The sequence below is a fragment of the Vipera ursinii genome (genome assembly GCF_947247035.1).
Source record: "Vipera ursinii genome assembly, chromosome: 1".
In the NCBI taxonomy this organism is placed as follows: domain Eukaryota; kingdom Metazoa; phylum Chordata; class Lepidosauria; order Squamata; family Viperidae; genus Vipera; species Vipera ursinii.
In genome coordinates, this window is record NC_139512.1 from 202,651,482 (window position 1) to 202,666,708 (window position 15,227).

At 39.0% G+C, this 15,227-nt stretch overlaps 1 protein-coding gene across 1 annotated transcript in view; it reads left to right on the forward strand.

Annotated features, from left to right (window-relative positions):
- PAK5 (p21 (RAC1) activated kinase 5) overlaps nt 1–15,227 on the forward strand; it is a gene marked incomplete at its 5' end in the record, with an annotated part of 93,237 nt that overhangs the window by 49,697 nt on the left and 28,313 nt on the right. The window contains one exon of the mRNA XM_083348198.1: nt 7,477–8,262. Coding sequence (XP_083204324.1) covers nt 7,477–8,262 — 786 coding nt within the window. The remainder of the gene's footprint in view (nt 1–7,476; nt 8,263–15,227) is intronic.

The following is a 15,227-nucleotide window of genomic DNA, read 5'->3' on the forward strand; positions in this document are numbered from 1 at the left end:
CAAGATTTACTCTGCTCTTACTCTGCCCTTACATAGAGGTCTCTAACAGCTGGCCTGAATGAGTATCAACAAAAGTCCACCTACCAGAAGGCTTTTACATATCAATTTTGGCTCAGGAAGGAAGGAAAGAGCCTGGAGCATTAGGAATGTGAGGAGGTTAAGATACTGGTTTTGTAACACATGAAGAACAATCGTACCTTAGAGAAAAACTATGGTTTTGTATGCACAGCCACTTCATGTCACCAAAGGATGATCTTTGCTCAAACAACCAGAGGGGAACTCCAAGCTAAAAAAAAGTGAGGATCTGCCACAGAGGAGAGAGAGAATATTAAAGCAGTACTTGGATTTGAGCCACACATTTGCACTTGGAAGGCAGATGCCTCCTGGGTGCTTCAGGGGCTCATTAAATTATGAAGCACTTCATTGTCAATCATGCTGTTCCATGCTGTGGTAAATATGAATGACCCAGAACAGACCCGTTAAGGGGAGGCAAGTATAGAATTAAGCATATTCATATCACTGGATGTCTGTTTCCAAGACAAATGGAAGCATACTTATGACTTTCTCTATTGTTTTAGAGTTTGCTTGCACAAAATAATGACATGGATTCCAAATGGCAGATAGTAATTGGTACAAAAGGTGGGGAGGTCAAAGGGTTTTGGCTTTGCTTGTGCTGACTTATTTCACAAGCTGGAAGATCACCAGCTAAGACCAGGTCTTCCTCATTTGTTGTTGTTAGTTGTGAAGTCGTGTTCAACCCATCGCAACCCCATGGACAACATTCCTCCAGGATCCTCTTTACTGTAGTTTGTTTAACCCAAACTTAGCCAGGTCTAGGGGTCACGTGGAAGGGCATCAAGCCAATAGTTCTGGAGAACAAACTAAATAGCCTTAGAAGATCACCCATTTGCAGTTGGTTTTATTACAAGCAGATGAATTGTATTGCTATAACCTTGAGAAGTAAGAAATATGCACCTATATCACGGCGGATATGCAGGTATTAAAGTAATCGGAATTGTCAAGTGCTTTTCCTATTGATGCATAAATGGCCACCCAAACTATTTTAGCTTTTTAGTTATGTTATATTCTTTGACAATAAGTAATGACCTACTTATTGTCAAAGAATATATGGGTGCGGTGGCTCAGTGGGTTAGGACGCTGAATTTGTCGATCGGAAGGTCGGCAGTTTGGCGGGTCGAATCCCGAGTGCCGCATAGCAGAGTGAGCGCCTGTTACTCGTCCCAGCTTCTGCCCACCTAGCAGTTCGAAAGCACATAAAAATGCAAGTAGAAAAATAGGGACCACTACGGTGGGAAGGTAACAGCGTTCCGTGCCCCTTTGGCGTCTAGTCATGCTGGCCACATGACCACGGAGACGTCCTCGGACAAGCGCTGGCTCTTCGGCTTTGAAACGGAGATGAGCACCGGCCCCTAGAGTCGGAAACGACTAGCACGCATGTGCGGGGGAACCTTTACCTTTACCTTTAATGACCTACTGGTGATGCCAATACCTCAGGCATAATCACTATGTGCTATGTAAATATGTCAGCCTCCCCACCCCCAGGTAAACCAGATTAGAAAATCAATTCCAGAGGAAGGTTAAAACTATTTTGATTGAGATGGGCTGTATTAACTGAATCTTGCAAGTCTGATTATACTGTACCTTCTTCCTCTTCTTATAGTTAAGCGAATTAGGGATGTGTCTGCCTGAACATCTTCCAAATACTATTTGGTTGTTCTGAACTTAAAAAATGTTTCATCGTCCTTTTGCTTAGGTAATGGTTTCTGCACATCTCCATCAAGGTCACCTTCTTTACTCTCCACTGTAGACGATGTAGATATTTTTCATGCTATTTCCGTCCATTGCTTTGTTTAATCAGAAGCACATTCATTGTGTTTGGAATGGGCTTCCCTCCTTCGCTTTAAGTATGCCCCAGGGGTTTGTAGCAGTTTCCATCTTTAGACTGCAAGGGACGGGAGAGGAAAGTCATTCAGATTGCGCTGTATGCAATGTAGCAAATTCTTGTTTCTTTGAACCAGCATATTTATGTTTGAATAGGCATATTTTTTAAAAATGCTGTGTTTTGGTTCTCCAATCAAATGCAGTTTTTAATGTAAATTACTGAAAAAGAGTAATAATGATCTAACATGGGAGGTGGGTGTGAAATGCATCTGAAAAAACTGCTGTGATACATTTGCTATGTTACTATACTATACTATACTATACTATACTATACTATACTATACTATACTATACTATACTATACTATACTATACTATACTATACTATACTATACTATACTATACTACACTACCATACCATACCATACCATACCATACCATACCATACCATAGCATACCATACCATACCATACCATACCATACCATACCATATTAATTCTGTGTTACATTATGTTATGTTACGTTACATTATATAGGATACAGAATAATAAAGTTGGAAGGGACCTTGGAGGTCTTCTAGCCAACCCCTGCTTAGGTTACTGTAGGTTAGGTTAGGTTAGGTTAGGTTAGGTTAGGTTAGGTTAGGTTAGGCTAGGCTAGGTTAGGTTAGGTTGCTATGCTATATGATGATATGATATATATGAGATTAGATTAGATTAGATTAGATTAGATTAGATTAGATTAGATTAGATTAGATTAGATTAGATTAGATTAGATTAGATTAGATTGTATAGGAAGGACACACATACACACTGAATTGAGAAACTTATACCCAAGTATGTTACAGTGAATAAAAAAATATGAATTCCCTAATCATCAGTAAGAAAAGTAAAATGAAGGATTGTTCTAAAGCAATACACTATATAGTTTGCATTCTGTTATATGAGATTTTTTTTTCTGATGGCAAGCTACTGTACATTGGCCTGAGCCACAGCCAAGGCAGAGGATGCCTTGCTGAGCATGCAATGTCAAATCACCAATTTCATTTTGCCATGACTAAATTACCGGTAATTCCTAGTGAGTCAGCATATGATTAAATCTGGAGTATTGTAAAACCTTAATACTTTTAAACAATGTCATTCTGTATTCACTTACTGAGAACTAAGTTACACAGTTCAGTATTGTCCTACTCCAGCACAAGTGTGAGACTTGAGTCTCACTGACTGAATGAGTTCTTACATACATGCAACTGGTTGCAAGCCCCATTAACCACAAAGGGCTCTTTTTTCGAGCAGGCATGCTCAAATGTTATTAAAATGGGTTGCAAATCAAATCTTGCTGTGTAAACTATACACAGGTTCAGTTATGTTTTATTACTACTAGTCTGAATAGCGAAGGGTCCGGCTGAACCAACTTCTAATAGGCTCTATAAGACAAGAACAGATAATCAAATTTTAAGAGCTTATTGAGGCTCACACTATCTCTGAGTACTGTAATATGCCTCTGCTCTTTTATTTTAGATGTACGCTAGTCATTGCATTGCATTTGTACAAGGACAATTTTCTTAAAAGTCTCCTTCCCAAAGAAGTTTAAGACTTCAGAGTTTCTATAATTATTACACAGTGACCCTATCTACTAAATTATCTCTATATCCTTGTTCCATTGTTATCTACTCCAAAGCTGCATATTAAGTTCATATTTAGTATTGAAACATAGCATAACTCATTTTTGTCAGCATTGTTGAACAATCATCATCATCATTATTAATAGTCAAGGGCACAAGAGAAAAACTTTTTAACTAAACAAATAGCCTAAGTGAAGAAAGCAGAAAGTTGATAATGTTATTTGAATTTATTTGTTTGTTTATGTGTGTATCTGCGTGATTCATCTATTACTGCGGTCCACTAGGACTCAAAGTCAAGTACAGATATTAATGGGAATATGTGTACGTGGAGAGACAGTTTGATGCAGTGGTTAAAACTAGAAACTGGGAAATTGTGAATTCTAGTCCTGCCTAAGGTACAAAGATGGGTGATTTCAGGGCAGTCATTTTTTCTTAGTCCTAGAAAGAAGGCAGTGGCAAATCATTTCGGGAAAAATGTTGCCCAGAAAATTGTAGGGAATTGTCCAGATATTTTCCAGGAGTCAAGACTGATTCAAAGGCAATGCCCCTCTCCCAAAGTATACATAACCTACTAGAACAGGGCTTTTCAGCCAGTGGTACTGGTACCACCTGTGGTACATTGGCACCTGGCAAGTGGTACACGACCATCCTAGAGAAGTGGTAGCAGGGGAGGGGAATGAGCTGAACCGGTGGCAGCACCCCACAAGCCTGAGCGAGAGACAGCTGGAGCTGTAGGGCTGTCAGGGCTCAGTGGAAATGTCAGGATCAGCACCAGGCTCCAGCTGGAGCTTGGCGCTGAGCCCAGAAGAAGCGCCAATCAGCTGGAATGTTGCAGCATCTCCAGAGTCTTGTGATTTACATTCAGATGCTTGGCAACTGATTCATATTTATGACGGCCCCAGTGTTCCAGGGTCATGTGAAGTGACCAAAACCTGCTGCAACCACCCAGCAGAGGGGGGGAATAAAAACCAAACACCCACCCCAGCCTCGCTGCCAATCCTCAACAGAAATGCTCACAACAATGAAAACCTCGGACAGGAGGAAGAGCGCTGCCGGGCGGGCAGGCACGTGTCTTGCTTGGCTGTGGCTTGGGGGCACTTTTATCAGTGCCATTGTAACTTTGAACAGTCACTAAGCGAAATGTTGTAAGTCGAGGACTACCTGTACTTCATCACTTTTTTCCTTTTTGGGGGGGGTCATCAAGTTTTTGACACCTTGCTGGGCGACTGGTGGTACTCGGATGTTGCCATATCCTAAAAGTGGTACAATGGGTGAAAAGGTTGAAAAACCCTGTACTAGAAGAACAAGGTGTTTACCATCTTCTGAGAACCATGGGAATGCATTCTTGCTTAGGGAAGCAGGCTGTTCCATAGGAGAGGAGCTGTGTTATAGGAACAGCTCCTCCTAGGTGGGCCCATGAGTAGATGGTTTCTGGCCATCTAGGTTAGATAGGCAGATTCTTTCTGGGAAAGATATTGATGTTAAGGAGATTATTATTCAAACTATAAATGCAGTGAAATATGTCAAGATTTTGAGACTACTTTTCTGAGTGCCACTTATGGAATAAATCCCATTCAACTCAGTAGTAATTAAGTCTAAGAAGCTATGCCTGGAATTGGATTGCAGGAAAATAAACTATGTGTTGTGCATTAGCTATTGCTCATCTTATATCAGGGCAGGTAATCTGCAGTCCGTACGCCCTATTAAACCATCTACATCCCTTTGAAGTCCATGCTCCAAGATCATGTTCCTGAAATTCAGGAAAAAAAATTGCTAATTTCATATTTTCTAAAAAAAATAGCTGGTTGATTGGATAAAAATGAAAAATTATACTGCCAAGAAAAAAAACTTAGAAGGTTGGAAATTCTAGCCCCACAATCATTGTTGTGTCACCCCCATTCTTACTGAAAGTCAGGGGAGCCATGAAGTTCATTAAAGTTTGCTTGCTCCAAGAATGGTTGGCTGGAATCCTGTTTAACTATAAACTGAGTCTCCAAACAGAGTTACATTTTCACATGAATGACTTAATATGAATCACTCCTTCCATCATATTCCCTCCCCCTATCTTTTTAGCTAGGTTGATTTTATATATATATATATATATATATATATATATATATATATATATATATATATATATATATATATATATATATATATATATATATATATGGATCCTTGGTTTTTCGGGTTTTTCCCCGCGTAGAACTAAAGGTGTAGGCGCAACGTTTCGACGGAATCCCAACACATACATATATACATATATATACATATATATACATATATATACATATATATACATATATATATATATATATATATATATATATATATATATATATATATATACATATACATATACATATATACATATACATACATACATACATATATATATGTATGTATATACATACTATATATATATATACTATATATATATATATATATATATAGTAATTGATATAATTTTATTTTTATTATTGTAAAGCCACCCAGAGTTACCATGTGACAATATGGGCACCTAATAAATTTTACAAATTAATTAAATAAATATACTGAATCAGATCGCTGCTCTAATTAGCCAGTTAGCTGAGGTCTTGGATAAAAGTCTTATTATCAGTATTTTGGGTCAGATGTGCAGTAACTATGTGGCTCTAATTATTAAAGGGTAACTTCCATCCAGGAGTGTCCACAGGGAAAGTCAAGAACATCAGCATGGTGGACACGACTTGCAATCAAAACCCAATCCTTTGAAATGTGGATGTCATGCATCACATAAAAGGGATGAGGCTTTCATTCTCTGGTCACACCTGCCATTTTGATATTGTTGAACTCCTCTGCAGACATCCCTGATCCCATCATTCCTGACTTTTCCATATGCAAGGTGGGCAGAAAGCTGTTGAAATCAAGAATAACTAGAAAATCATGGACTCCTGGTGCCTGCCTTAAATAAATATACTGTGTGTTTAATCCAAGATAATTTCCTATAGCTGCACACTATCTACACTCTGATCATTAAGAAACTAAAATTCTTCTACTTGATGAAGTCAAAAGAAAGTTTTAATTTAGTTTATGATAGCTGTACAGAGCAGAGAAAGAAATCATATGGCTTTTCTCTGTGTGTGTGTGTGTGTGTTCTACAAACACACATGTTATAGTGGTAGCTTCCGTGACCTATTTATGGAAGCATGAAATACCGGTTGTTTACTTATTCCTTTCCAAAGAACAACCTGCAGAAGTGAATCACAACCTGTTCTATTAAGTAGATAGATTTCTTCTCTATCAGCATCCTAGGAAATAATGTTAAATTCTTAGGCTAACATCAAATGGTAATTTCTTATGAGTATGATTCATATTAAGTCATTCGTGTGAAAATGTAACTCTGTTTGGAGACTCAGTTTATAGTTAAAAAGGATTCCAGCCAACCATTCTTGGAGCAAGCAAACTTCAATGAACTTCATGGCTACCCTGACTTTTAGTAAAAATGGGGGTGACACAACAATGATCGTGGGCTAGAATTTCCAACCTTTTAAGTTTTTTTTTCTTGGCAGTATAATACTGACAGTTAGAACAACTAACCAGTGGAACAACCTGCCTCCAGAAGTGGTGAATGCTCCAACACTGGAAGTTTTTAAGAAGAGACTCGCCAGCCATTTGTCTGAAATGGTATAGGGTTTCCTGCCTAAGCAGGGGGTTGGACTAGATGTCCTCCAAGGTCCCTTCCAACTTATTATTATTATTATTATTGAGGATAGAGTTAGCAAGAGTATGCAGTGATGCACCTTGGGGGAAAATGACATTTTGTCCCCAAATTTTCTACCTGATAAAAGGATATAGTGGACTGTCCCTATGTTCTTTGCAATATTGCTGAAATGACACTGCTGAGTGGTTTTATTGCTATGGCATTAAATCAAAGGCAGCCTTTAATCAAAAGCTATCTTCTCTTCCCAGACCATCGTTAGAGGAAATAAACCTTGCAAGGATGCTTCAATCAATGGCTTGCTGGAAGAATTTGACAATATCTCCGTGACCCGTTCCAACTCACTTCGGAAGGAGAGTCCTCCCACTTCTCACCTAAGATCCTCCAACCATATAGAAATCCACCAGCAAGAAAATGGCTTTGTCACCTATTCACAGTATTCTAGCGAGTCAGATACAGGGACTGACTTCTTTGTTGAAAAATACAGAGACAGGTGCCTTCGTGGGGAAGAAGCAGACAGATATTCCCAAGGGAGCTATGCTGCAAAGCAAAATGGACACATGGCCAAGCTGAAACCAAGTGAGATGTATTTTTCTGAAGCCAAGCCTCTGAAGTCTGACATCTCTAGATTCTTACCAGATTATCGCACTCCCTTGGAAACAAAAAGTAAACTGAATGACTATGGTGGCCTGAAGCTGGAATATCGGAGGGTACCTAGTCACTCTTCTCTGGATTATAAAGAGCCTTTTCATTATGCTCTCTCTAGAACTTCTCTTCACAGTCAATACTCCAGAGAAGGACTAGAATACAGTGACAGCGAGTGGTCCAAGGATGATTACGACAAAAGGCCAAAATCATCCTATGTGAACCAGGCAAGTCCTCAACCAGCCATGAGGCAAAGGTCAAGATCAGGGTCTGGCCTTCAAGAGCCAATCATGCCCTATGGAGCAAGTGCTTTTAAGTCCAATCAACAAGGGTATTCATATAGTTCCTACACCTATCCTCGATTGTCAGAAACAACAGCAGGCATTCAAAAGGTAAATTTGTATAGGTCCACATTTTTAACCTTACTATCATTTCAGAATTTAAACACTATGTTTCCCTTTAGTAATGTCTCAGTGCCTCAGGTCTAAAGAGGGGTTTATGCTCCAGAAAATTGACATGAATTAGCATGAAGGTTTTCTCATTTTCTCATCTTTGTCATTGTGATATAATGAACATCTTGAATGCAGTATTCCTGCTTCTTCTAAATATGGGACAGAAGTCAAATAAGATTAATGTTAGCACTAAGTAGATAAATCTAGATCAGGGGTGTCAAACTCGATTTCATTGAGGGCCACATCAGCACTGCGGTTGCCCTTAGGGGGCCGGGTGGGTATGGCCAGGGTGGGCGTGGCCTACTGGGTGGGCGTGGCTAGAGTGCGTATGGCCTACTGGGTGGGCATCGTTCACATCAAGGGGGCCTATGGGGGCCTGGGCAGGAGTGGGACAGATCTGAGGGTCTCTGGCAGAAGGAGGGTCTCTGGGCCAGGGCCAAGGCAGTGGGGGCCATTCCCTCACTGTTTCCAGGATGGCTTCGCGGGCCACATGAAACCACTTCGCGGGCCGGATCCGGCCCCCGGGCCTTGTGTTTGACATGTCTGATCTAGATGAAGATTGTCTTAAGGTCAATAGAAATGGAAGGAACTAGTCCATTTCTAGGAATTTTCTCATATTCCTTCTTTGTGGGTTAATATTTCATGGGTACCTCAACTATCCTTGTATTTTGGTATCAATCATACATGTTAATATGTACATGAGGGATAAATACTTTTTAAGCTACCTAGTTTTCAGATTGCTGCAGGCTTAGTTGTGTATCTTAGTTTATGTTTGGATGAGGTTTAAGATGCAGATAATACATAATATATGTTTCGTCAAGAGTTGAAATGTTCAACTGGTGACTACTTCTCTTGTTTGCCTCATACTTAATTCATGAAAGCATTTGCCCAAGCAATCATACATAAAATCATTTTCTTGGCAGAAAATAATCTGGATAAAATAAGAAAGAAGGTGAGTAATTTAGGGGAACTATAAATGCAAAACTACCTGATTCCCATAACACCCCTTGTTATAGTAAGCTCCCAACTACTATAGCTAAATAGGCCGAATTGTTTAGTTTAGCTTGTAGAAGCTAAATATGGTAAATATCCTGCTTTTTATGAGGCATTGTTCAACAAAGAAAAAGAGGAAAGCTTCAGGGCACAATCTTTTTCCCAAATAAATCTCATATTGGGATATCATTTTATAAATTACCTGCTTCTGAATCAGCCTTGTTTGACAATCTTTGGTTAGGTTTCTACTCGCACACAAAGATGCATGCAGGCATGAACCATGAATGAAGGTTGAAATGAAATTAAGCTGGTGATGATATTTTGTGTGCTATTAAACAGCAGACAAGTCCTGTACTTCTTCAGCTCATTAGTTAAGGTTTACTTGTCCTACTCATTTTGGATTTCTCCTTCCCAAAAAGATTCAACAATTCTACACCCCTCATCAATAAATCTACCCCTACAATTTTCCAATAGATCATCATCATCATACTGACAGTTTTCTATTTTGAAACTAATCCTCATAAAATATTGGAACAGGCACAGACAATTGGACAGAATACTTACTTCCTAGCACAAACATTTGTTGCTGGTGACTGCTATACCTGATCATATAATTATCGTTGGATCCCTGTAAGCCAGGTAGATAAAACCATGGAAGAAACTTTTCATGTTATCTCATGTCATTTGAGTTAGTCCTGTTTGAACTCAGTGGAATCTTTCCAGAGCAAGAGTTGATTTATCTGATTCAGTCTAGGGCATTGTGAACTGAATACCACCACCACCACCACCCCCAAAATAATAATAATAATAATAAAATAATAATAATAATAATAATAAAATAATAATAATAATAATAATAATAATAATAATAATAATAATAATAATAATAATAATAATAATAATAATAATAATAAAAGAAACCTCACCTTCAGAGCAAAAATCCACACAGTCTAGAGCTGGTTAACTGTTTTCAAGTCAAAGGCTACATTAATTCTGTTGGGCCAGAACTAGACTCCAAAATTAAATACAGTTAAGGCATTTTACCCCCACTCCTATATGTCTAATAATTTCCCCTTCCATCTCACAAAAAGTGTGTTTGGTGGAAACATTTTGGAGGGCTCTGCGGAATTGTTTCTAAAGTATTTGGTCAATCACTACCTACGGCCTGCAGTCCTACATGGCGCAGCTATGATACGGTTGCCAACCTGTTTCCAACATGACTACACTTATACCTTCAGAAAATGCTTAATAAGAGCACAAAGCTGGCAAATTTACTTTTCTGAGGGGAAATGGAGGGAAGTACTTTCTTGTCAAAACTCAACCTATGTATCTGGCTGCCATGGCTAATCTCCTGATAGCACCAGACACATTCACCCTTGAGGCATTTGACGAATCCCTTTTTAAAGCTGTCTAAGCCCACAGCAAGTCCCACATCATCGGGCAGCAAATCCCAGACCTTTGTTATGCCTTGTACAGAGTATTAGGGTTTTTTTAGTTCTTTTAAGTCGGGTTGGTGTTTCAGCTGAGCCTTCAATGAAGTACAGTATAGAGACGTATATATGTTTTATCATAGGCAGAACAGCATGTCAAAAAGAACACGCTCCTTCTTTTCTTTCAAGCCACAGAAGAAGTTGTGTGAACCCACAATGGAGGAATAAGACAGCAGTTAATTTTGTTTAATTGAACAAGTCAGCTCTGTGTGGAGTTGACATCCATTGTCCATTTTTCAGTCCAGGGTAAGGAAATGTAATTTATACTGGTTAAATTTCTGGATGAGTGCCTTCATTTATGTCAGGATCTGCCATGGCTCATGTTCCTCTGCTGGTATCTCCCACATCCTATTCCTTTGAGGTCTCTTAATGTGTTGGTTTTCTTGCTGCTTTCCTATCCATATTTTTCCCTACCTGTCCAAAAAACCCTGAATTATTCAAGCACCAGGGACATAGCCACCGCATAGCCAACTAAATAGACCCAATCTGTACACCTCTGTTCACAAGAACGTGCTACTGAATTCTATGAGGCTTACTTTGAGGTCAGCTTATGTAGAATTGCAACTGTGCCAAGGACAATAGCAGATGCATTTGAGCTCCTGTTACCTTCTGCAGCAGTGTGTTCTGTCTCACTGCTGCAACTTTGATGGATGTCTTGTCAGAATTTAATCTGCTTCATTGACCTGGATTTGAGGAAGTGATCCTTTTTCATTTTTTGTATCTTTTCCTTAGGGTGGTTTCATTGATCTCGGTTCATATTTTATACTTGGAAAGGTATATAATTTTATGTGTTTGCCTGATTTCTTTCTCGTCACAATCTCATCACTCTCAATGGGATATCAATTCAATATATATAGCACACGTTATTGACTTTGCAGTGTTACAGATATCTGTGCCTGGACCATGTTAGGTTGTTTACAGTTTTCTTCCTGCATACATTACAGGAAATAGCATATGTGTAAAATATATGAACGAGAGTATTTTAACAGCAGCTTTTTATTTTCTCCTGCAGACTTTCATGCAAAATAATTCTGATATTTTTAAACTACATGTCAGATCACTAATGGGCAGAGGGATTGACCTGATCAGTCTATATCATGATCCAAGAGTTAAGACTTTTATAGAGGAAGCAGAATACAATCCAGACTATTTCCTATATTACAGTTTTCTCAAGCTGCGCAACCATTAATTAAAAAAAAAGCTTACTTGAAGAAGATGCAAAACTGCATATAATGCCAGGAGCAAGGTTGGGAAAAAAAAGCAGACAACTGCTTTATTTCCTCCAAAAATAAATGTATAAATCACCGCAAAAGAAAAATATTGTAATAGCATCTGAAGGTTTAGTCCAAAATCACATGACACAGCAATCCTGCAGAAGCCACAGCATAAATATAGAACTTCCTTCTGATAAGCTCTCCTTTCCCACTGCAACAAAAGTTGTAGTGTCTTGCTGTGTGATATATATAGATAGATTCCATCATATTTGGTCAGGACTATGCAAGGCAGGTTCAGGAATTTATTGTCTTCATTTTGTAGCTTCCAGATTTCCAGGTATGGTCACAGAGAGTAGTTTAGAAAGTAATGCCTAGGTAATCTATCTCGATGATGCCTCAAACTTGGAGCTTTGTTAAAAAAAATCGAAACCTTATTGTAGTATTTCTCTCCAACCCAGAGCAGAATGATGCAAGCAAACTGACATTGCTTACTTTTCAGTGATGGTGATGAAATATGGGATCAAAAAGGCATCGTAAATAAACGTTTATGCAACCAAGACATTCTGACGTTTGGAAATGTAGAGATGGAATATAGTTCTGAAGGGGTTTCAGCAGAACAGCCATTGAGACTTCACTGCCTCTGGTCGTCAGCTTCCATTTCTTCCAGTCCAGATAAAATTCTTGGACCGTCTTAAACATTCTCTTTATTATTATCCTTTCACAAAATATTCTGAGCTCTTCCTAGGAGGTTGAATTGACATACAATTATCATATGCGTCTGTTGTTCACTCCCAATTTATTTATGCCTCAGAATTCGATGCTCCAGGATATAGTTAGAGGATAATTGGCATATTTGTTTTGGAACTAATGAATGAGCAGTCTTTAAAACAAACTGGCCAACACACCCACTGGTTTTAGCCTTCCAAGAGCCAGGGAAATCCTTTTTCTCGTCAAAACTTCCCAAGAGATTTTTTTTAAAAAAAAGAAGGGCCAGTGAAGGAATCTCCAGAGGTGGTTAAACAGATCTGATTCTTGCTGTGCATCTCTCTTCCTGTGCTGGATAGAAGTCGGTTGTTCCCTCACGGTGCAGCAACCTACGGAGATAAATTGATGCTGCAGCAGGCTTCCCCCATCGCTCCTCCCTACAGCCTTAGCATAAAATGGTCAAATGAAGTTCCACTGCAGAATTCAATTTCACAGTTCAGTTGGGTCCTTGATTACACTGCCAAATTCAGATTAATGTGCATTTAACTAACATGGATCAGAGGACTTCTGGCTGGCAGCCAGCAGTGAAACTAGTAACTCAACGCTGAATGGAGCTTCTGCTTTGTCCACCCCTGCCCCGTGCTTTACCACTGAAATTGATTGATTAAATAGATTCACTGCTATAATTATTTGTAATTGTGCTACATCATGAGTCTGTTTCTAAACTCCCACCCACAGTGGAGTTATTATGAGCTTGCTTGCTTCAGCACAGTGCTGAAAATTACTCTTTTCAGAAAAGGCTTATTATTCTTTTTTTCCCCTGCTTTCTTTTTTTGAATCATTCATCTACATAGGTACATATTTGAGAATGTCAAGTATTAGCGAATAAAAAATGAGACAAGACTTTTAAAAAAGGGGGGGAGAGAGACGTAAAGACTGCTGTTTACTGAATTCTGAAAGTTCAGAAGCAAATTGGATTAAAAACTGTGTAAATATTGCTCTGATGCTTGCTTTGAAGAGTATGACTCATACTTTTTTTCTCCCAGGACTGGTTCTGATGTAGATTAGAAATAATCAATTTGGGAAATTTAAAGTTAACTGGATAATCGCTTTAGAAGATCATTTAGGAAATGGCAGCATCTTATTTTATGTCTTTCTAAAATAATGCTGCTGTGTAAGAACTGGAGATGGTGAGCTTCTACTTTCTATTCCCATATTGTAATTTTTTTTGCAGATATTTCCATCCCCATGGACAACGTTCCTCTAGGCCTTCCTGTCCTCTACCATCTTCTGGAGTCCATTTAGGCTCACGCCTGCTGCTTCAGTGACTCCATCCAGCCACCTCATTCTCTGTCGTCCCCTTCTTCTCTTGCCCTCAATCTTTCCCAGCATTAAGCTCTTCTCCAGTGAGTCCTTCCTTCTCATTAGGTGGCCAAAGTATTTGAGTTTCAACTTCATGATCTGGCCTTCTAAAGAGCAGTCAGGGTTGATCTCCTCTAGGACTGGCCTTTCTTATGGTCCAACTTTCATGGCAATCTACTGTATGTTTATCAAGTGATATTAAGGTATTATTACTAGACTAACATTAAGACTAGTAATATTATTGACCAATTAAAGATTTTTTAAAACCCGTCTGTAAATAAATGTAGCTCCTACTGTATTTAAGCCAGCAACTGCAAAGGTTTGATAAAGGGCTCTCTCAGAGATCTTCCAAGCAGAAACCTCTCATTCCGATGACTTTCACTTTAAACAAAACCTATTGCCAGATCTCTGGGGCCGAGGTGGGGTCTGCTATAAACAGCATAAGACTCCCTCCTAGTCATCCACTAAGAAAAAAAAATATTTAAGCCCTGGTTCTAAACAAGCAAAAACAACTTTACCACTTGCCTTAGGAAAACAACACCAGTCCAGATATACAGACAGTATCAGGCAGGTAGAAGAAAAGACAAGTTGTTGAACTCCATGAGTTAATTGACTTATGCTCCGCAGACAGACCTGCCCAGATAGCAATTTGCCCGCAACAATCCCCTTAAAAGTACTGCGCAGAACATTCCAGAAGAGCAGAACATATGTAAACAATCCACCTCTCTTCTCCTTCCTTGCAAAAAAATGTCCACAGCAGTCTCTGCAAAAGTCCCACGTAGCCATTTCATTCTTTCCCTGGATAGCTTAATCCCTTCTGGTTGGAACTTCTGTACCCGTCTGCTCCTGACTCTTTGTAGGATCTTCTCCAGTCAGATCTATTGTGCAATTTCCCTCATTGCTGATGCTCTCCCTTACTTCGCCTTGGCCAAGTGGCCAAACAATACTCCTGAATCCTTCATCTCTCGAAGCTAACCCTAACCCTGGTAGCTGCAGGGCGAAAAGCCTTGTGTTTTTACTTTTTATTATACTCATAAGTAGTTTTTCTTTCTCACTTGAAGCTCGTCTCTTTTTTTTATTTTTTTTTATTGAAAAGTTTTAAAATACATTTTATCTTTAACAATCCCCCCCTCCCCCTCCC